General features: G+C 40.4%; 1 protein-coding gene across 1 annotated transcript in view; it reads left to right on the plus strand.

Moving 5' to 3' along the window:
* Positions 1-25,118, plus strand: part of LOC134207209 (probable ATP-dependent RNA helicase CG8611) — a 68,198-nt gene that overhangs the window by 33,762 nt on the left and 9,318 nt on the right. Inside the window, exon 3 of the mRNA XM_062682928.1 lies at positions 20,974-21,232. Within this exon, the coding sequence (XP_062538912.1) occupies positions 20,974-21,232 (259 nt within the window). The remainder of the gene's footprint in view (positions 1-20,973; positions 21,233-25,118) is intronic.

A 25,118-nucleotide genomic window follows, 5' to 3' on the forward strand; every position in this document is an offset into this window, starting at 1 on the left:
CTCTAAAAGTGATACAACCCCTTTGTGGTACATAGGATAGAATGCGTTCATTGCATAGGTTCACGTTGATCCAAGAAAACTCTGGAATATGCCTTAAGATCTACACGCGTAACCAGAGGTCTTTCAATTTGTTTCAAAAGTGGTACATGCGCTTTGTAGTATATAGAAAAGAATGCGCCCATTGCATAGGTTCATGGTCATCCAAGAAAACCCTGGAAAAGGCCTTAAGATCGCGTAACCAGATCTCTTTCGGCTTGTTTCAAAAGTGGTACAACTCCTTTGTGGTACATAGAATAAATGCGTCCATTGCATAGGTTCACGGTGATCCAGGAAAACTCTGGAATAGACCCTAAGATCTACACGCGTAACCAGAGCTCTTTCGGCTTGTTTCAAAAGTGGTACAACTCCTTTGGGGTACATAGAATAGAATGCGTCCATTGCATAGGTTCACGGTGATCCAGGAAAACTCTTGAATAGACCCTAAGATCTACACGCGTAACCAGAGCTCTTTCGGCTTGTTTCAAAATTGGTACAACCCCTTTGTGGTACATAGAATGGAATGCGTCCATTGCATAGGTTCATAGTCATCCAATAAAACTCCGGAATAGGCCTTACGATCTAAATGCGTAACCAGAGATCTTTCAGCTTGTTTTAAAAGTGGTACAACCCCTTTGTGGCACATAGGATAGAATGCGTCCATTGCATAGGTTCACGGTGATCCAAGAAAACTCTGGAATACGCCTTAAGATCTACACGCGTAACCAGAGCTCTTTCAGCTTGTTTCAAAAGTGGTACAGCCCTTTTGTGGTACACAAGATAGAATGCGTCCATTGCATAGGTTCACGGTGATCCAAGAAAACTTTGGAATACGCCTTAAGATCTACACGCGTCCCCAGAAATCTTTCGGCTTGTTTCAAAAGTGGTACAACTCCTTTGTGGTACATAGAATGAATGCGTCCATTGCATAGGTTCACGGTGATCCTAGAAAATTCTTGAATAGACCCTAAGATTTACACGCGTAACCAGAGCTCTTTCGGCTTGTTTCAAAATTGGTAAAACCCCTTTGTGGCACATCGAATAGAATGCGTCCATTGCATAGGTTCATAGTCACCCAAGAAAATTTTGGAATAGGCCTTGAGATCTACACGCGTAGCCAGAGATCTTTCAACTTGTTTCAAAAGTGGTACAACCCCTTTGTGGTACATAGAATAGAATGCGTCAATTGCATAGGTTCAAGGTGATCCAAGAAAACTCTGGAATAGACCTTTAGATCTACATGCGTAACCAGAGATCTTTCGACTTGTTTCAAAAGTGGTACAACCCTTTGTGGTACAAATAATAGAATGCGTCCATTGCACATGTTCATAGTGATGCAAGAAAACTCTGGAATACGTCTTAAGATCTACACACGTAGCCAGAGCTTTTTCGGCTTGTTTTAAAAGTGGTACAACCCTATTTAGGCACATATAATAGAATACGTCCATTGCATAGGTTCATAGTCTCCCAAAAAACTCTGGAATAGACTTTAAGATCTACACGCGTAACCAGAGATCTTCCGACTTGTTTCAACAGTGGTACAACTCCTTTGTGGTACATATAATAGAATGCGTCCATTGCATAGATTCATGGTCAGATTCATGTCTTTAGATCTACACGCGTTACCAGAGATCTTTCGGATTGCTCAACAAGTGGTACAAGCCCTTTGTGGTAGGGGCCCTCCTTAGCCGTGCGGTAAGACGCGCGACTACAAAGCAAGACCATGCTGAGGGTGGCTGGGCTCGATTCACGGTGCTGGTCTACGCAGTTTTCGGATTAGAAATTGTCTCGACTTCCCTGGGCATAAAAGTATCATCGTGTTAGCCTCATTGATATACGAATGCAAAAATGGTAGCTTGGCTTAGAAACCTCGCAGTTGATAACTGTGGAAGTCCTGTCTCGTCAGAGGGCCGTCGTGTCAGGGCTGTTTAGCATCCCACCTAACGCCAGTACTTGGGCTTGTGCGCTTTGAGCGGCACACGGTCGCTTTGGTGGAACCTACTTGCGGATTCATGCAGCTTTTTATAGAGGTTTACCAGGGCCCACTGTCAAACCCCACCACATCCTAGGCAGGCGACACAACTCGCAGATGGCCTGGGGAGGGATAACCTGGGAAGGCCTTTTAGACCTGGAGAGGGCCTTTTAGATCTACACGCGTAATCAGAGATCTTTTGGCTTGTTTCAAAACGGTAAATGCTCTTCGTGGTATACAGAATAAAAAGCGTCCATTGCATAGATTGATGGTCATCCAAGAAAACCCGAGAAAAGGCCTGCACGCTTAACTAGAGATCTTTTGGCCTGTATGAAAAGTTGAACATGCCTTTTATGGTACGTAGAATAGAATGCGTTATTTCAAATTTCCATGGTCATCCAGGAAAACCCGGAAGTAAGACGTTAGGATCTACATGCTTAACCAGAGATTTATCAATCTGTTTTAAATGTGGTACTTGTCCTTTCGGGTTCATAAAATAAAATGCGTTCATGGCATACGTTAATGATCATCCTAGAAATTTATGGAGTAAGGCTTCTAGGCTTACACGCGGTAACACGGTAAGCTAAGGTAAGGCGGTAACACGGTACATGATCTAATATAGCGCCGTTTTTTCCTTACGTTTCTAGCGTGAAGTTATCTCGTTCCAATTTATTCATATTTTGCATTTCCAAGGAATAAACAGTTTCGTACGTGATATGAATGAAGTTGGTATATTACCTGGAACCCATGACAACAAGAACTACTTGGAATGCGAATATATCAAAATGAGAATGCACACCTTGTCAATAACTGCCTAGAGCTAATGACAACAACTTGAACTATTTGGAATGCAAACATATACCAACAGCCTCCCGTTCGGGGTTAATCTGCAAATCATAACTGTATCGAATTCATACATAGTTCCTACTACCATGGAAACAACTAAAGCTACTTGGAATGCATAATATTCACTCAGATGAGGTTGCACAGCTTGTTATTTTTTCGATAAATAGCTTCATCACGGAGGTTAATCAGCAGGCCCTGACTCTACGAATTTCGTAGATTACTTCGAACCCATGACAATAACATGCACCACATGGAATGCGAACATATACAGTATTTGCCCGATTTTGTCGACCCCGGTTTTACCACGTTTTCAACACGATTTTATCACCACAAAAGTTTTTAATTTTTTTTGTCGTTTCTATTGTTTTTAAATAATACCGAAAACAACAATAAATTTCATGAAATAACTTCCACCGCCTGTGGTTTATTATGGATCATTACAGAGTGTTTAAAGTGTTTAATGCTCAATAACTACGTCCATTACGGAGCCCACGACAACAAAAAGAACTACTTTTAAGACAAACATATACCAAGAAGGGGCCACACAACTTATTTGTTTTCAAATAACTGCCTCCATTAAAGAGGTTGATATACCGACCTTGATTCTATGGAGTAGACTACCTGGAATTCACGACAACAACAAGAACTACTCGAAATACAAACATATATCAGGAAGAAGTCACACAATTTGTTTATTCTTCAATAACTGCCTCCGTTTCGGAAGGTGATCCACAGGCCTTGACTCAATGAAGTTCGTAGACTACCTGGCACCAATGACAAAAACAAGAACTACTTGGAATACAAACATATACCAAAATGGGTCACACAACTTGGTTTTTCTTCAATAGCTGCCTCCATTACGGAGGTTGACCCATGTACCTTGATTCTATGGAGTTCGTAGACTACCTGAAGCCCACGACAACATTAAGAACTACTTGGAATAAAAACATTTACCAATAAGGGGTCACACAACTTGTTTATTTTTCAATAACTGCCTCCATTACGGAGGTTGATCCACAGGCCTTGACTCTATGGAGTTCGTAGACTACCTGGTACCAATGACAACAACAAAAACTACTTGGAATACAAACATACACCCAGGTTTTTTTTTACACGGTTTGGTTTTCGTCGTTTTAGGCCTTCAGCATCAATAAAACAATGAGTTAACCCCACGAAAAAATTCACAAAAAATCAAAGAAAATTCATGGGGTATTTAAAAAGCTGCAAAAGTTTAGGTTAACCGAGAAATTAACGAATTCCAACCGCGTAAAAAAAACCTGGGTGTATACCAAAAAGGGGTCACACAACTTGTTTATTTTTCAATAACTGCCTCCATTACGAAGGTTTATCCACAGGTCTTGACGCCATGGAGTTCGTAGACTACCTGGCACCAATGACAACAATAAAAACTACTTGGAGTACGAACATATACCAAAAAAGGGGTCACACAACGTGTTTATTCTCCAATAGCTGCCTTCATTACGGAGGTTGATCTACAGACCTTGACTCTATGGAGCTCGTAGACTACCTGGAGCCCACGACAACATCAAGAACTGCTTGGAATACAAACATATACCAATAAGGGGTCACGCAACTTGTTTATTTTTCAATAGCTGCCTCCATTACGGAGGTTGATCTACAAACCTTGACTCTATGGAGTTCGTACATTACCTGGACCTCACGACAACAACTCGGAATACAAACATATACTAACCAGGAGTCACACAACTTGTTTATTTTTCAATAGCTGCCTCCATTACGGAGGTTGATCCACGAACCTTGACTCTATGGAGTTCGTAGACTACCTGAAGCCCACGAAAACAACAAGAACTACTTGCAATACAAACATATACCAAGAAGGGATCACACAACTTGTTTATTTTCAATAACTGCGTTTAATTACGTAGGTTGATCCCCATCTATGGATTTCGTAGACTTCCTAGCATCAGTGACAACATCAAGAACTACTCGAAATACAAACATATACCTAGAAGGGGTCACACAACGTGTTTATTCTCCAATAACTGTCTCCATTACGGAGGTTGATCTACACACCTTGACTCTATGGAGTTCGAAGACTTTCTGGAGCCCACGACAACAAAAAGAACTACTTGGAATACAAACATATGTCAAGAAGGGTCACACAACTTGTTTCTTCTCCAATAACTTCCTCCATTGCGGAGGTTGACCCATGGACCTTGACTCCATGGAGTTCATAGACTATCTGGAGCCCACGACAACAACAAGAACTATTTGAAATACAAACATATACTAACTAGGGGTCACACAACTTGATTATTTTTCAATAACTGCCTCCATTACGGAGATTGATCCACTGGCCTTGACTCTATGGAGTTCGTCGACTACCTGGCACTAATGACAACAACAAGAACTACTTGGAATACAAACATATACCAAGAAGGGGTCACACAACTTGTTTATTCTTCAATATCTGCCTCCAATACGAAGGTTAATCAACAGACCTTGAATGTATGGAGTTCGTAGACTACCTACAACCCATGACAACAGGTAATACCACTTCGCATCCAAGTAATCTTTGGATCCGCATGTAGACCTAAAGGCCTATTCCAGGGATTTCTTGGATGGCCAAGAACTCATACTTTGATCACATTATATTCTGTGCATCACAAAGGGCAAGTCCCATATTTGAAACAATCTAAGAAATCTTTGCTTCCGCGTGTAGACCGAAAGGCCTATTCCAGGGATTTCTTGGATGACCAAGAACCTATGCTGGGTACGCATTCTATTCTATGTGTCATAAAGGGCATGTACCATGTTTAAAACCATCCGATCGATTTTTTGTTGCTTCTATAGACTTTATAGCCTTAATCCAGAGATTTCTTGGACTATCAAGAACCTATGATGTGAACACGTTCTATTCTACGTATCACAAAGGGCATATATCACATTCGAAGCAGTCCGATAGATCGTTGGTTACTCATGTAGACCGTAAGATCTCATTTCTTGGAAGTGTGATACATGTACCATGCACAGAAAATCGTGATTTGGCTCCGTAATGCACAAGGTCACATGCGCCCACCAAATAAATTAAAGAATAAACATATCTTGTATGCACACATCAACTAGTTACACGAAAATTTAGCAAAAAAAATTAATTTACATTTCATTGCAGTGGAAACGAGAATAGGACTTTTCATAAATTGATACTTGATTCTTCTGTCAGTTCACTGCTGTTTGTTTACATTTTTAGGCTGGCGCGTTTTAGCCTCGGGGTGGCGCGTTTCAACCCGCATGGTTTGAAATTGCACGAAAATGCAGCGCTTCAAAATAAAATCGTTTTCTCGGAATATAATTGGTTTTTCGTCCAAATTTTTATTCCGTATCATAGATGGTAAGTTAAATTAGTGGTTAACACATTGGAAGTACATAATTTCGACCATTATCATCGTTAAATTCGAAGATTTGCTTAGGGGGCGCATATTGAACGTATCTCCCATACCGTTCTCCTGTTCAGTCAGCATGCCATAGCAGGTCCAATTAGAGCTGCCGGTCGTCCTGCACCGAAAAATGCTCCAAATCACCCTGCAGAGCGATCGTGTCTGTGTTTTTAACCGTAATTAAATTCACTAGAAATAACTCTCAATCCATTCATAATATTCGGGCACGTCGAGTCGCGAATAAACGACATGTATCTGTCTTCACATTAATGAAGTGCACCCGACCGACGATTTGTTCGAGGGGGTTGTCGTTGCTGTCGGCCGGCACCAGATTATGGTTCCGAATTTATTATCGTGTTATTGTTGTATTGAAGTTGATATTGCTATTATTACCATTGAAAGAGAATCATTTCGTGTGTTCTATCGCCACAATTGCTGTGCGCTACTGTTGCTCAAGTCTGATGCTTTGTTCGTCGGACATAGAATCCAGAACCAACGAGGGGGAAATTGAAGCCCGCTGTGACGAAAGTGCCAAAGCGAGAAATAGCCATGGGACAATTATTATCAAGCAAAATAAATAATAATTCATTCAATTGGCAAGTTGGGCAGGCAGCGCAGTCCACTTTGATTCTTTTTGATCCAACACGAGATTCATAACGATTATGGAGGGAATTGGAATTCCGGGCAACAATGGGATGTTGCGCGCCGCGGGAGTCGAACGAGTACCGCCTTCGGGCACGGGATTTCACGCAGGTTTGAAAACAATCGCAATAGGTGCGAATTTTGCTTCTGGTCATTTCTGTTATTGCTGCATTAGCACGGGATAATAGAACTCGTGTTGTGGCAGCCGCCAGTCAGCCAATTTGACGTATCAAAATAATTTAGCTGCAGAGGAACCGCGAGCTTAGATTTTTTCCTCCGTCTCCGTGGATTGAAAATCCATTTAAATATCGAATTACAGAGCTCGTGCTTGCCGGGACTGCCTGTATCTAATTGTTGTTCGAGTTAACCAGATTGGATTGGCGGATTGTAACGAGTCAATGGGAAGCAGCGGGAGTTCGACTACACATGGAGGGTGCACTCTCGGAAGAAGGAACGATATTGTTGCCATGTGTTCGGCGGGACAAAACGCCAAAGGAGGGCTAATTTGATTGTTGTAAAAGGAACCTCAAACGAATCGTTTGGAATTGGATTATCTGTTGAAGGGTGGTGATCATAGAGAACTAATTTGAATGGTATAGTATTCGTATCATAAGAGTCTATGCTTAGCTATTTAATGTGTATAATTGTAGTTGAATTTATTTATTTATTTATTTTATTTATTTATTTATTTTACAATGATTCATAACTACATATATAATCACCTAATGATTTTCAATGCATATGTTATTATGACTAACTATGCTACGCTTAATAGTCGTTTGATCAATACCATTGTACCCTTCAGCTCCGATTAAAATGAATCTTGATTCTGTCCTTAAAAGTGTTTGAATTCCTTTCACTCCTACAATTTGCCGGTAAACAATTCCAATATTTGATTGCACGGAAACGAAATGATTCCTTCAAATAATTTGAGCGATATCTTGGTACAATTAGCAAATTGGTTCGTGATGATCGAGTAAAATTGAAAAAAAATATTAAGGTAAGCTGGCGGTCGGTTCAGTATATTATGTGTTTGAATGCAAATTCTTGAAATTAGATGATCAGAATAACTACATCCCAATAGGGCATTTCTATAAATCGATAAATGGTCAAATTTCCTTAAGTTGTACACATACCTGGTAACTGCGTTGAATACTAGATTGAGCTTTTTTCATTTCCTCTAGAAACTAGACCAAAAAGAACATCACCATAGTCTAACAATGGTATTAAGAGAGATTTGGCCAATTTTGCACGAATATGTTGTGGAGTACAGTGTCTTAACATAACAAGTGAATGTAGAGTTCCATAAACTTTGCTACATATAGAATTGACTTGACGATTCCAATTCAAATTATAATCCATCAGAAGTCCCAAATTTTTACAACATTAGCGTAATCAATGGAATCATTTCCAACTGTTACTAAAGGAGTCTCAGGTATATAGGTGCGCTTTGTACGGAAAATAATACATTGGGTTTTCTTTGAATTTAAAACCAAACCGTTAGAACCACACCATTCAAGTATGCTACGGATGTCAATGTTAATCATATTTACAAGCTCAGTGATACGTTCTGGCGAGCCAGATATGTATAACTGGCAATCATCAGCATACAAATGAAATTGACAGAATGATATTGCAAGTGGAAGGTCATTAATGTACATAGAGAAAAGTAGTGGGCCGAGAATAGACCCTTGAGGCACACCACTTGATACGGGAATTCTGTCGGATTGAGTGTTATTAAAATCAACATATTGGTATCGATTTGATAGGTAAGACCTTATCAGGTTCACGGAGAATGAATCTAACTTGAAATTTTCTTGTAATTTTTATAATATATTAGTAGATTATATATTTATAATAATAGTAGACGGTGATTAATTGAGTCGAAAGCTTTACTGAAATCCAAAAGAACCATGACCGTAATCATTTTACTGTCTAGAGCTTCTCTAATATCATTTTCAATTTTCGTTAATGCAGTGATAGTACTACATGTTTTACGGTAGCCTGATTGCAGAGGGCACAATAAGTTATTACGGGTAAGATAAAGATTTAACTGTTTTGAGATAATGGATTCAAACACTTTCGAGAGAGCGCATAGTATGCTTATCGGACGATAGTCATTATCGGTAGCAGGATTTTCAATTTTACCCATTGGTATAATCCTTGCTATTTTCCAATCTACGGGGAACACAGAAGTAGTAATACAACAGTTAAAAATATCGGTTATGTACGGTAGAGTTACACTTAAAGATAACTTCAAAATGTGTAGTGGAATTGAGTCATTGCCGACTGCTTCGCAATCTGCAGAAACGAATTCCGCAAAAACATCGTTATAAGTCAAACATTCAAAAGAAAAATTTGATGTTGCTCCAACGGCATTTTCGTTTTCATGAAAAGTAGAAGGAGTACAATGTGACCCAAAATAATTATTCAACGTTTCGGCGGTTACATCACCGCCGCCCATATTGCTGCTAGTTTGTTTAATACCAAGTCGCTTTATATTCTTCCATAATTGTTTAGCCGAAAAATCGATGTTAAGTTGTGAAGAAAAATATTCCCTTTTCGTTCGTTTCACTTCACGGTTAGCTAGATTACGGAGTTTAGTAAAATTGTTCCATTTCCTACAATCATTTCTATCTCTTTTCCAACATTCATACGCATCACATCGGTTTTTGAAAATACGTTCAATATGAGTAGTAATCCATGGATTATTAGCATCTCTCACCGTTTTCTTCTTTAAAGGGCATGACGATTGAGAGTTTCGAAGAAAAGTTTGTTAAAACAGCGAAGCTTATCGTTAACATTTGCACTGCAAAAATACGATTAAAAGCACAATCATGCAGGTCAGATATAAATGAGTTTTTATCAATTTTATGGTAATCACGAGCCCAGTAAACTTCTGGGAGTGCCTTCGAATGTTTATACTTATAATCGACACAAAGAAAATCGTGATCACTTATCCCACCAAGAGAAGATTGATAAACATTATTAATGCTTTTCGTGCAATTTCCAGTAAACAAATCGATGACAGAAGATGACCCAGACCTGTGGCATGTGGGGAAGTACCAATTAACTTGAAAGACAGTGAATTCAGGTTTTCAATGAATTTCGTGCATTTATTCGAATTCTGGGCTATCAAGTTAATGTTGAAATCACCCATTAGTAGAATATTGGGCTCAGTAGATGATAGTTCTGAAATAATAGCGAAAATACGATTTAAACTTGATACATTTATATCAGGGGGCTTGTATATGACACCACACACCAGGTTCATGTGTTTCAATTTAACGAAAAGATAGTCAATCTCACTTTCATTTTCAGATTTGAAGATGACCGAATACTTCAAATTTTTCTTTAAATAGAAGGCCACACCACCACCTCTTTTTTTCTTATTACGTCGATCAGATCTAACTATAGTGTATCCCGCAATCTCAACAAACTTATTGGTGTTGGAAGATTTGAGCCACGTTTCAGCAATTGCAAAAACATCTAATGTAGACATGGTTAACAATGACCGATAGTTTTCGATGTTTCCAATTAGACTACGGGCATTATGCAGCCCAATTTTGATAAAATTCCTGGAGTGTTTTTGTAGGAAGGATTTAAGTCTATCATATTCTATCTATATATATATTATATTTGCTTGCTGACTTTTTATTGGATTCATCAAATTATTTAATTTTTATATATAGAAATTCCAATGATAGCTCGAAAGTATTTTCCCTACAATATCCTGATAGCGGATATTTTTTTAAGGGACTTGATCATATTTTATGGGCGAATCACTAAAGACTCTTCTTTTACCAACTATTTTGAACAAAATCTTTGCTTCAATACTATATCATATAGGCTTTCATTAATCACATCGTCCCAAAATGTCAATAAAATGTTTTGATGTTGGACAACAAATCCATCGCTATTTGCGTTCTGTAATAATGCTTACATTCTTACACGATGAATCTCCGAGATTTTCATATCAATCGACTCGGAAACTCTCCATCAATTTGCTAAATCATTTGAAACTTTTAGTGACTAACATTCAACTATTCAAAATTAGAGTTATTGTCTAGACTAGTGGAAATCTTTGATTCTTAAGCCCTAGCCCTACTCCTTGTGCCCAATCAGCAGCATTGGCGTCATTTAATTTCAAAAACTATGTATCTCGGAGGTTTTTGGAGGTTTTTGCTTAGTTTTCACTAAAAACAAGGGGATTAGTTGTACTTTCATGTATGTACATGCAAACCATCCTTTCCGCACCCTACCCCTTTTAATGGGTCAGAAAACAAGGTGGCCCAAAAGTGTAATTTTGGGCTGTGATATATAAAACTGGTCATATTTGACAATTTAATGGTTCGTTTATCAGCTTGTATGATACTTGATACTTGATGGGTTACAGCTCTTCGATTAACCTACGCCGAATGGAGTATCCTTCTCCACTGGACTCGATCCTGGGCCAATCGCTTCCAGTCGCCCTGAACATTGAGCGCCCTCAGGTCCTCTTCAACTGCAAAAAGCCATCGTGTACACGGCCTTCCACGAAGCCTGCGGCCTCTTCCGGATTCTCTACTAAATATTATCTCTGCTTGACGTTCTTCCGGCATACGAACAACGTGACCAGCCCACCGTAGTCTGCCGTGTTGAATAAGTTGAATAAGGAAACACAAGAAATTTTAGTTTTGGATTGTGGGAGGTGGTTGTCCTTAAGGCTCAAATCACCGTCATCCAGTCATTGACGAGAAAGACAGCCACGTGCTCGTACCACCCCCCCAGTAATAAAACCACTCACCGAGGAGAAAAAGCAGTCTCCAGCTGGATGGGGGAAGTATTTTTGTTTCAGAACTACATCATCCAATCCAGCTTTCCACGTTCACCATAATGGCGGATGCTATAAAAAAAATGACAAGAACTGCTTCCCGACACTGAACTGGAATTCTCATCTAAGTAAACGCTGAATGTTCTCGTTACCAATTGAACCCATTATGTTGTTTATTTTTCCATCAACAAAATAATCCGCGCCAGATTTCTAAACTTCTAAATTACAATAATTTTAAATTTACTAATGTTTCTTTTATTCCAGATATAATTGATAATGAACTATGAAAGGGCGCAGAGTAATCAGTTACAATAGCTCTTCCCAATTTTCATAAAGTACGCCTAGATACAGCGCAATCCCTTGCCAAGAGGATCCGTGATGAAAGATTTCATAAGTCTCCTCGAAATCTGTACTACTCTATACTGAAACCAACAAGATGCTGAAACTCTTTACTATCTTATGCCAATTTGAGAAAGCTTTTATTTCTATTTAATAACACATTGACAGTCATTGAAATTCTACCCATTTTAAATGCTTCGACGCCGCTTTCACGTGAAACCTTTTATAGATGTTATCTTCCATAGCTTAGGACTGTGTTAGAACTCGTGTAAGGCATGTGACCTCTCCGACAGCAACAATGATGCTGATGTCGCATATATATTCTCTTCCTACTTGTCATAAGGATAAGACGAGTTCGAACAATTACATTCAATTGTACGAAGTCGTCTTATGACAAGTAAAAGACATTCCACTAATAGCTCAAAATAATTTTCTTATTCTATTCCTAAAATCGCATTAAAAAAATAGTGGTAATACCCTATACTATTGGCGGAAAACTTATAGAGCTATCACAACAATACTCAACGTATCCGAAGTATAATCTCGGGGAGGTGACACATCATGAAATCTTATCTATTCCTCAGATGTTTTATTTAAAACTGGAAAACGTTATTTTTCTTTAACACACAGCTGTTGCTAATTTCTACAATATTTGGGCTGATACAAGAGCAAATTAATATGATTGAAGTAGCATGAATATCATCAATTCAGGACGAATCCCACATAAATCTCGTAACATGAGCATAACGACGTGATGTTCCTCGTAATATTAGGTATAGTAAAATGGCGAGCATACCGACAGAACCGGAGAATTTCACGGTACACGTAAAATTAGCTCGAACAAAAACGACGGGAGTTTTTGTTAGGTTCCGTTAAATTACAGAAATGTTCATTTGGTAATGGTTACTCATGGCCCATTTAATACTTCGGCCATTTCATATTTCGTTATTAATAATATCTGGAATAAGAGAAACATTAGTAAATTTTGAAACAATTTTTAATTGGAAGATTAGATATCTTTCGCGGATCCTTTTGTTGATGAAAAAATAAACAACATATTGGGTTTCTTTGGTAACGACAACATTCAGCGCTTACTTAGATGATAATTTCAGTTCAGTGTCGGGAAGCAGTTATTGTCAGATTTTTTATAGCATCGGCCATTATGGTGAACGTGGAAAGCTGGATAGCGAAGACATAATTATATCCGGTGGATGCTTCATTTGCTTGTACTTCGCTTTAGTTTTCAAAAAAACAAAAAAAAAACTGAATGCTTAATATCTTTTTCCGATCAAAATTTATAATCGTTTTTCTGTCAAAATTACATATTTTTCAAAAGTTGATATGTCCGGTTAGGGCAGTCCAAAAAATATGTTTACACGGCATTTGAAAGAGCAATTCATATTATTTATTATGTCAAAAAATTGGAGTTATTTTTTTGTCTCAAGTTTCATTAATTTTACTGAAGTCCAATACCAATCAAATGGATGAACGTTAATGGATTGTTGTTCCGCAAAAAACGTTTTGCCACCTTCTAAAGAATTCCTGGAGAATTTCCAAAGTTATTCTTGGTGAAATCTAAGAATTTATTTGGGAAATCAATAAGGGATTACTTTGTAAATTCTTTTGCGTATTCCCTCGGAAATTCTTTAGGAATATATAAAAAAATACTGAATTAGTTAGGATTCTTCAATCAGTTCAGGGATCAGTTTTCCAAGTAATTTTCCAAAGAAATCACTAAAAGGGTGTCCATAAGAATGATTAGCAATTTACTAAAACATTTCTGGAGCAATTTCCAAGCTAAAAACCAAAAACAATTCCCGGAGGAATTTCAAAACGAAATTCCGGACGATTTTTCGTATGGTTTCTTAAATAAATTCCCGAAAGGGAACCTGAATGGAATTTCAAAAAAAAAGTGTAAGTGATTTTTGAAGAATTTTTGCTAAAGGAATTCTTGAAAGAATAGCCGAAGAATTCCCGAATGAATTTTTTTAAAAAGTTTCTAAAGGTATTCTCGAAGTATTTCCAAAGAATTCTTAAAAGCAAAATACCTGGAAAAACTTCTCCAGGTGTTTTCTAAAGTATTCCTCCAGATATTTCTGAATGAGTTCTTAAAAAATCCCAAAGAATTAAAAAAAAAGTCCAAGGCATTTTCCGAAGGTTTTTACAGCAAAGCAGTAATAGAACGCTAGTGACGCTGTAACCATTGAAATTATTCTGCCAAAATATGGTTCAATAAGCTTAATAGCCTATTCAGATAACGATTAGATTATTTATCGTAATAAATATCGTGTTAAAACGGAGAAAATAAACTGAATGTATGGGGATTGCATCAGGTTGTTGTTTATCGTGATATTTATGATCATAAATGACGTAATCTGAGTAGGCTATAACTTGGCCGTTTGACACTTATAGTACCGGTACCTTGGCTGCCAGTGGGCCCTCCTTAGCCGTGCGGTAAGACGCGCAGCTACAAAGCAAGACCATGCTGAGGGTGGCGGGGTTCGATTCCCGGTGCCGGTCTAGGCAATTTTTGGATTGGAAATTGTCTCGACTTCCCTGGGCATAAAAGTATCCAAAAATCCAGAGGATTTTCCGATGGAATCTATGGAGAAGTTTTCAAAGGAATATCTGGAGGAATTTTGATTGAATGGCTGAAGCAATTTCTGGATGAACCTGGAGGAATTCCATAAGTAATTTACAACATTGTTTTTGTGAAGCCACCAAAATTCTTTAAAATAATATTTTTTGCAAAATTTACTTTTTTGAATTGATTATTTTGCTGCTAAAATCTATATATGGTACGTTTGTATTTGCCTGGAAATTAATGTAAAACACCTGGAGAAAACCTGGAAAAATCAGGGAATTTTGTTTTTACAGATGAGTAGACATTATTGATTTTCAGCTTTAACAGATTTTTTAACTTCATCTAGTGTAGGCGACTCAACAGCTTGTCCATCGTCGCTAATATTTATTCTGTTCACCGATGCACTGTCTCTTCCACTATTCAACAAAGTCTCGAAGTGTTGCTTCCACCTGACAGCCACTTCGGTTTTATCTGTCAGCAAATTCCCTTGTTGGTCGTTGCACATGACGGGAGATGGCGCTGCCTTTCTCCGCAAGCCATTGACAGACTCATAAAACCTCCGCATATCGTTCTGCTCTACTTTTTCCTGCGCCTCGCTAATCACTTGTTCTTCATATTCTTTCTTCTTCCTGCGGTGGGTTCGTTTTCGGCTGCTCTTGCTTCCTTGTACCGATTTCTATTCGATCGGGTACACGACACCAACATCCGGCTTCTGGCAATGTTCTTCTCGTCTGTCACTCTCGGACACTCCACACCAAACCAACATGTCCTGGGTCGCCTTTGTGCAGTGCCTACCACCTCGCGCTGTTGTGCTCACCGCTCCATGGATCGACTCCCATAGATCGTTGATGTTGTCGCTAACGTTGATTGCACTTATCCGTTCGTCGAGCTTCTGGCGGTACTCAGCTGATACTCCTTCCGCCGACAATCGCTGGATATTGTAACGCATCGTTCGCTGTGATCTTTCGTTCGATACAGTTGACAACCGTGATCGAATTTTACTGACAACGAGGTAGTGATCAGAGTCAATGTTCGGACCTCTGAATGTCCGGCACATCGATAACATCCGAGAAATGGCGCCCGTCCACCAGAACATGGTCTATCTAATTGCAAGTTCCACCATTTGGGTGTCTCCAGGTGTGCTTTCGGATGTTCGTGCAAAGTAGGTGCTACTGATGGCCATCCCTCTGGCAGCAGCGAAATTTACTAGCCGTAGGCCGTTGTCAGTGAAGGCTCTCCCTACCGATTATGGGACGGAAGAAGTCCTCTCTACGGACTTGAGCGATAGCGTCTCCGATAACAATTTCACGTCATGCTTTGGGCACTCTCCATAGGCTTTATCAAGACATTCGTAAAACGTGTCTTTCACGTCGTCGGATTTATCGTTTGTCGGTGCGTAAACGTTGATAAGGCGGTAATAGAAGAATTTGCCCCGTATCCTCAACACACAGATTCGTTCGCTAATGGGTTTCCACCGCATCACTCGCTTCATCTGCTTGCCCATCACTACGAAACCAACTCCATGCTCTGCTTTTCCGCCGTCGCTGTGATAGATGTTATATTTGAATGCAGTGTTGGTCGTGGGGTCCACGGCTTGGAATTCTCGTTCTCCGCATCTTGGCCATCGGACTTCTTGAATAGCGGCCACGCTCACTCCAACCTTCTGCAGTTCGCGAGCCAGAAGGCTCACTCGTCCAGGTTCATTTAGGGTCCTGACAATCCAGGTACCGAGTTTCCAATCATAGTCCTTATTTTGTTGCCCGGCGGTTGCCAAAAATAACGTTCTCTTTTTTTCTTTCTATCTCCATTTTTCGTGGTATTTGAGAGGTTTCAGTAAGCTACCTTACCGGGGTCGCGTTACCTACATCGCGATGATGGGGCTGCCACCTTAGGTATAGCTGACGCAATACAGCATTTCGTTAATCAACGGCTAGGTACCAGGCAGACGCTGTTTGAGCCGCACCTCCTGGTGAACAGACGCTCGAGGCGTACCTTCTAACTCTAACTGATGTTAGAAGGACAACAGTGCCCAGACTGCACTACCAGCTAAGTACACAACCCTTAGCTGGCGGTCTTTTGTCATCGGACGACCCGTGGAAGCTTGAGATAGGAACTTGTGGGGACCAGAGCTCTGTTGGGCGCTCCTTCCTTGATGTCAACCTACAATTTTGCAGCCCATTTACGCTCTCGAATTTCTGCTGATATCGATTTGTGATGATGAGCTCAACATTCATGTCCATTTCGGCCAATTGACATTTTCAACCAAATGACTTTGGGGCCTTCCGGAGGAAAAAGCGCCAGCAGGAAGATCGAGACCGTGAAGAAACGGAGCAACTGTACCGCGCTAATAACACACGAAAGTTCTATGAGAAGTTAAACCGTTCACGTAAGGGCCACGTGCCACAGCCTGATATGTGTAAGGACATAAACGGGAACCTTCTTACGAACGAGCGTGAGGTGATCCAAAGGTGGCGGCAGCACTACGAAGAGCACCTGAATGGCGATGTGGCAGACGAAGATGGCGGTATGGTGATAGACCTGGGAGAACGCGCGCAGGACATAATTCTACCGGCTCCGGATCTCCAGGAAATCCAGGAGGAGATTGGCCGGCTGAAGAACAACAAAGCCCTGGGGTTGACCAACTACCAGGAGAGCTATTTAAACACGGTGGTGAGGCACTGGCTAGAGCGCTGCACTGGGTCATTACCAAGATTTGGGAGGAGGAAGTTTTGCCGCAGGAGTGGATGGAAGGTGTCGTGTCCCATCTACAAAAAGGGCGATAAGCTGGATTGTAGCAACTACCGCGCAATCACATTGCTGAACGCCGCCTACAAGGTACTCTCCCAAATTTTATGCCGTCGACTAGCACCAACTGCAAGGGAGTTCGTGGGGCAGTACCAGGCGGGTTTTATGGGCGAACGCTCCACCACGGACCAGGTGTTCGCCATTCGCCAAGTACTGCAGAAATGCCGCGAATACAACGTGCCCACACATCATCTATTCATCGACTTCAAAGCCGCATATGATACAATCGATCGGGACCAGCTATGGCAGCTAATGCACGAACACGGTTTTCCGGATAAACTGACACGATTGATCAAAGCGACGATGGATCGGGTGATGTGCGTAGTTCGAGTTACAGGGGCATTCTCGAGTCCCTTCGAAACCCGCAGAGGGTTACGGCAAGGTGATGGTCTTTCGTGTTTGCTATTCAACATCGCTTTGGAAGGGTAATACGAAGAGCAGGGATTAACACGAGTGGTACAATTTTCAATAAGTCCGTCCAGCTATTTGGTTTCGCCGACGACATAGATATTATGGCACGTAACTTTGAGAAGATGGAGGAAGCCTACATCAGACTGAAGAGGGAAGCTAAGCGGATCGGACTTGTCATCAACACGTCAAAGACGAAGTACATGATAGGCAGAGGTTCAAGAGAAGACAATGTGAGCCACCCACCGCGAGTTTGCATTGGTGGTGACGAAATCGAGGTGGTAGAAGAATTTGTGTACTTGGGCTCACTGGTGACTGCCGAAAATGACACCAGCAGAGAAATTCGGAGACGCATAGTGGCTGGAAATCGTACGTACTTTGGACTCCGCAAGACGCTCCGATCGAATAGAGTTCGCCGCCGTACCAAACTGACAATCTACAAAACGCTAATTAGACCGGTAGTCCTCTACGGACACGAGACCTGGACGATGCTCGTGGAGGATCAACGCGCACTTGGAGTTTTCGAAAGGAAAGTGCTGCGTACCATCTATGGTGGGGTGCAGATGGCGGACGGTACGTGGAGGAGGCGAATGAACTACGAATTGCATCAGCTGTTGGGAGAACCATCCATCGTTCACACCGCGAAAATCGGACGACTGCGATGGGCCGGGCACGTAGCCAGAATGTCGGACAGTAACCCGGTGAAAATGGTTCTCGACAACGATCCGACGGGCACAAGAAGGCGAGGTGCGCAGCGGGCAAGGTGGATCGATCAGGTGGAAGATGACTTGCGGACCCTCCGTAGACTGCGTGGTTGGCGACGTGTAGCCATGGACCGAGCCGAATGGAGAAGACTCTTATATACCGCACAGGCCACTTCGGCCTTAGTCTGAATAAATAAATAATGACTTTGGGGCAGATGGGTTCGATCTAATGGTTTCTTCGGCCAAATTGCTCTTCCTCATTCAAATAATAGATTTCAAAATAAAATCCTTGCGAATTTCCATAGGAAATTCTTTAGACTTTCCACGAAAAGTTGTTCAAAATTTGCACTGCTCTATTCGGAATTTCCACAAAAATTCTGGGGATCTCTGCAAATTTGAATCGGGGTGGAAGATTTTTGATAAGTGGCGTGGCATATTTTAAACAGCGGCGTGTCGATGCCAAAATGCCGACGGCTAAAAAATGACGGAGGCGGCGCACACCTCTAATAGAAATCGGAAGAAATTTTTATTAAATTCCAAAAATTTCGCGTTGAAATTTCGGATAGTTTCCCGGAAAAAATAAAAACTACACGTGGAAATTTTGAAGAATTTCAGTGAAAATTTTAGAAGGTTTATCGTGGAAATACCGAAGCATTTCCCGAAGCACTTTGGAAAAGCTTCCCATGCAAATTCCAAAGAATTTCCTGTGGAACTTCCGATGGGTTTTGGAAATTCTGAAAAATTGTCTGTTGAAATCCACGTTTTGATCAATATTCTGCATAAACTTCGAAGAAGTTCCATAGATTCTTTCTTTGAAATTTCATCTTTTTCTTTGTCGAAATTTCGGAAGATTTCGCGTGAAATTTACAGAAAGTTTCCTGCGAAAACTTTATAAACTCATAATTTCAAACAAACTTCTTAATATACACCCAACCAGCAACTTGTTTTATTTTCTAACAATTCTGTATAGGATCCTACTAACATCTATACTAGAATTGTTAGATTCTTATACAAAAAATGTAAGTTCTCAATCAAATATTGCGAGAAAAGCTTGCAAAATTGAAGGTCTCATACAGTATTTGTGTAGGAATCTAGCATTTTCGCATTATACAGAATTGTTAGAAAATTTAACAATCCCCGGTTGGGTGTAGAAAGTGTCAAATAAGAACAAGGTGAGTGCCAAAACGATGTTGCTTAATTAACAAAATGTGATTATAATTGTTTTCAGTTCCGTTGGCACATACCGTTAGTCTAGATTTTCAACCAACATACCCGGTCACATTTTATTCGAATAACGTTCCCTAGAACTTATCCTTGAAATTTTACTTTGCAGAATATTTCTCACGTAACTCGACATCATATTGAGTAGGCACTTACCGTCCATGAATCAGTTCATCGTCCAATCTCTTCAAAAATACATTGTTTCACTCTATGCCACAAATCTCCCAAATTCCTGCCACACCCCTTCACTACTCCCATCTCATTCAGTTGGACCACAATTGAAACTCCCGACCGAAATCACCATTCAACAACTCATTAACCACCCATTAGGAGGAAGCTTCTACCGAAAAAGTTTCGCTCATTTCCCAGCCCGTTTGATATATGACCTCCGTGTTCGTCCGCCGTTCACCGCCGCCGACTCCACTAAGTAATGGTAACTGCGTGTATGACTGATCCGGTCGAGAAATTCAATTACCACTTGAAAAGACCTCACCGTCTTGCCATCGCAGCGACGATTTATCGATATATTCCCGGACAATGCTTGGTCCCTTCCCTTTCCCAGTCATCAGCATCTCTCATGAATCGACGGGAAACGAACTATGGGAATCCGTCTCCGCTCCCGACGGCGTTCGATGGGTGCCAAAGTGGAAAATATTTCCCGTTCATTAAATGTAACTTCCATTAATTATTGTTTCCTTACCCGAAGGAAGGAAGGCACGGCAACAGGAGGGGAGTCAAGAGTCAAGATTCCCGTCAAGGAGTGCGTGTGTGTGGCTGGCGGTGAACAATCACCATTTCAAATCCCATTAAGCACTCCGTCGACGTCACGTCGTTGAAGTCGCACCGCAAAACGCCTCGGCGACCGCCGATTGCTCACAATTTCCCATTCAAATTTACATCAATTCAATGTTTGATTAATCCCTTTCCTGATGCTTTTCCCTCTCCGGGTCAAATCGGTTGTTCAAGACGACGACGACGACGGTCGCTTGCATTCCGTACAGCATCCAAATGATATAATAATTGTTACCGTTTCTAAGGTGGTACTCTTTTTGTGAATCTGGAGAGCACTCGAGTAATACCCTCGACAAAAAAACTCATATCCAATTGTTCGGGGTCCAACCCCTGTCATATATGAACAAAATATAACTAATGTAAATTTAATCTCCTTCTATTCCTTCTGGCAGCGTTCGTTTCCTGGGTGCGCTACTATTCCAACTTTCCGAAGGAGCTGCGACGGATCTTTGCCATCAAGGCGGTCAATATGGGTCATTACGCCAAATGCTTGGGGCTGCGCGATCCCCCGAAGCAGTTTATGCGCGAGCACACCGGACCCAAGGCTGAAGGAGAGGACGGTGGCCAGGGCGGCCGGCCAAGAAAGTTTACCAACCAGCAGAGGGGAAGAGGTGGTGGAGCTGGGCGAGGCGGAATGTTCGGCCGAGGCGGGTGAGTTTTAGGGTTAGAATATTTAGAGTAGAGTCGAGTACAAGATACTACACTGGAGGTAACGTTACATTGGATGTTGGAATACGCGTAGGGGAATTATTTTTTATATGTATCATAATAAGGCAAAATCAAACGATTGGAAGGATAAAGGTATCATCACCGCTTGGTGGATTAATCTTGGTTTTCTTTTTGTTACCCCTGTTATATTTATATTTTGTTCAGGAACAGTTTTAGGATATTGACGAAAGTCTTTACTTTCACTTAATGGAAAACAATACTGAGAACTGAAAACATGTTTGAGAAGAAGAGTATTATTGAAATATGCGAAAAAATATCCTCTGCCTGCCATTAGGAATTGAATCTACACCTCCTACTACGCTAGACGGGTGCTCTACCAGTATGCTACAGTAAACTTGATGCTACCCTTATTAAGTTACACTAGCGGTATGTGATAAATACGGTCCAGCCCCCAACGGCAATGTCGGATCAATCACACTCATCCATATTCTCTCTTCTCAAGCACGTACTTTCTGTACTTTCTACCTATTTCAACCTAACCTTCCTCCCAAACATAATGGTGGTCCTGAAAAGAACCGATTCATTTCCACTTATGTGCCTCACCAACAGCACGGCGTTGATTGCCAGATTCAAAGATGCTGTTGGGAACACGGATGTAAAGATGCACTGCTGTTGCCACGACCGCCACCACCACCCATCAAAAAATTTTATCCGCATCATCACTCATAAATCTCAATCAACGAGCCCTCCCGTGCGAACGAAATCATCTGTGATTTTAAAGGAATGCATCACGCTTGAATTTGTAATGCTAAAACGCATCATTCCGCTCATTTGCCAAAACATCATTTTGGTTTAATACGCATTCGAAATTAATTTGGGGCCAATTTATTGCTTATACATGAAAGAGTGTCTAATATTCTATGCGAGAAACGTCAATTCACTGTTTTTAACAAAGGAGAATAAAAGAAAACATACGATGATTCAACTCATCCAGGAGTTTTAAGGTGCTGAGTTTGGTGTGTTTCCACTTACGCTTGATTAGAATCATCCATGAGTTTTGAGTTTTTACCACCACAGACCAAACCACAGGCGTTATCGCTGGAACCGCGCTGGTTCGTTCTCGGTGACATCCAGAATGAAAATGAAGCGCGCACGCGAAACACGGGGCTTTTTATACACAGGGAAAACGAAGCAGTGGATCAAAAGGCCCGTACCTTACTGCAATTTGATGTCCGTGTTGGGGATTTATGAACGGGATTGATTATTTCTGAATTTTTCACCCTGTTTGGAAAGAAGTAACATTTTCAATAGTTTAACGTTGATAATAAATAGTATCAATAGAATTGGCAAATTGCTGGAGAGTTTCCGAATCTATTGATAAGCAAATCTCGGAAATCCATCGAAAAATAAACACGCTATTAGCGTTTGAAATCTATCGTAATTTCGTGACGGTCTCGAATTTGGAAATTTCCGTTTTACACCCTGTAGGCTAGATGTATCAGTTGTGGCTATAGCACCAGTTGTCGCACTAGTGCTTTATATGCCAAATGGCCAATCAAATCACCGCAAATCAAGTTCATATCGATAAAACATTTTCATATGATACGATAAAACCTTTGATCTCCCCCAAAACAAGCAAAGCATAATTGTAAAAATTAATTTTGCTTAATTTTTGACGTCCTTTGCACCAGTTGTCGCACTAGTGGTCCCTATTTGGCCAGTCCCATAAGAAAACAATGGGATTTGCCAAATAAGGAACCAAAATTAAGAATAGTGCCACAACTGGTGCTTGCGTTCCTATTATGGATTAATTAATTTTGATGATTATAACAAATTTTATTGTGGTTTTCACAGCTGTTCTAAGGAGCAGGAAGTAAAACCTTTCGCTTGATATATAAAGTCCACCCACATGCCTTTTACTTATTTTTAAAAAAATAGTTGTTCTTATGTATGGCGACAATTGGTACACCCACCCTCTCTGAGTCTTCCCCTTAGACGTAGTTTACGTCAAAAGTTCGTCTTATATCAACTTTTTCAATCACTTATCAATCACTGAATCATTGTTCAAAATTAAGTCCACAGCAAGAAGAGTACACAGGATTCTGTTTTTACACGATTTACATTTTCTCAATTTTCCAATCATCCGAAATGTTTAACGTATATTAATTATCATGTGATTTTTCTTCGATTCATTCTGAATTTTTTGGAACATGTTGCGAAGAGTTTGGTTGCAAATTGAAGTCACACGATCAAAAATACGAGCGAAAAAAAATCGTGTGAAAACAAAATCCTGTGTAGTTAAGTGCTAGACAAACATCATATAATTGAGCTCAGAATCACGCTAGAATATTTCACTGAAAATTTTTCTAGTTCCTAGCGGTTGCACTATAGACAAATTATTTCAACTTAACCTTCCTCCCAAACATAATGGTGGTTCTGAAAAGAACCGATTCATTCCCACTTATGTGCCTCACCAACAACAACTACTGGACTGCGCGACAGCCATCCTATGATTCGGCTCTACGCACGCCGTTAATTTTGCCACGACCGCCACCACCATCGAGCGAAAATTTTTTATCCGCACCACCACAGCCGTTGTCGCTGGGACCGCTTCTGGATGCCTTGGTCCGCTTTCCATGAAATCCAGAATGAAAATGACGCGCGCACGCGAAACACGGAGCTTTTTATGCACAGGGAAAAGGAAGCAGTGGATCAAAAGGCTCGTACTTTACTGCAATCTGATGTCCGTGATGGGGATTTATGAACGGGATTGATTATTTCTGAATTTTTCACCCGGTTTGGAAAGAAATAACATTTTCTATAGTTTGCTGTTGATAATGAATAGTTTTAATACAATTAGCAAATTGGTGGAAAGTTTCCGAATCTATTAATAAGAAAATCTCGAAAATCCGTCAAAAGATAAAGTCGCTATTACCGTTTGAAATCTTACATGATTTCGTGACGGTCCCCAATTTGGAAATTTTCATTTTGCACCCTGTATCCGAGGCTTCCCCTTAGACGTAGTTTACGCCAAAAAAAATACTACGAGCAAGGGTTAGAAGAACTGCATAGCACTCATTCTATTCTACCCAACTAACAATGTTTGTGCTGTAAGCTTCATCTTCTAGCCTTAGGCTGTATACCATTCGAATAAAATCAGCAAATGCTGAATGAAAAGTGAGCCACCACAATTAACTCCTCAAGGTTCAACTTGACTATTACCCAAATATCTATCAGCTAGTCAGTTTGTGTCGAATATCTTTCACCTTTTATCGATTACGCAGCTTCCATACAGCCATAAAACAGCTTAGTATGAATTAGCAACACAGCTAATCGATTAAGAGCTCATGTACCGTGGGGCATCGAAATCCGTACACTTAAGCACCTTAGTATATGAAAAAGGCATTAGAAAATAGGAATCGAATGTAAACAAAACGTTTGTCATCGACACAGGGGCATGAAGGCTTCTACTTTTGAAGTGTTTCACATTTACTCATTAAAAACTACGAAAAACATGATAAAATAATGAATTTAATTATTGCTTGTTGCATCAATTTTTAGACTCTGGCGCAACTTCGTTTTGCTTCAAATTTTTAGCGTGCACACCAATACATTCAAAGTATCTTTGTAATTAATTTATTATGTTGATATTTATCGGACACACGTGTTTTTGTTTACTCACACAAACAGCAAACAGTGTTAATTCATTTTTGTTTGTGACACGCGGAAAATATTCACGCAAATAATTTGCACGCAGGGGTCTAATAAGGCGGAATCTGCGCAATAACTACTCCTGACTCGAAATCCGTCCACCGTGTACAGCTATTTTTTAACTAAATATTTAAATTGAAACAGTCTGATTGACTAA

The sequence above is a fragment of the Armigeres subalbatus genome, chromosome 1 (assembly GCF_024139115.2).
Source record: "Armigeres subalbatus isolate Guangzhou_Male chromosome 1, GZ_Asu_2, whole genome shotgun sequence".
In the NCBI taxonomy this organism is placed as follows: Eukaryota; Metazoa; Arthropoda; class Insecta; order Diptera; family Culicidae; genus Armigeres; species Armigeres subalbatus.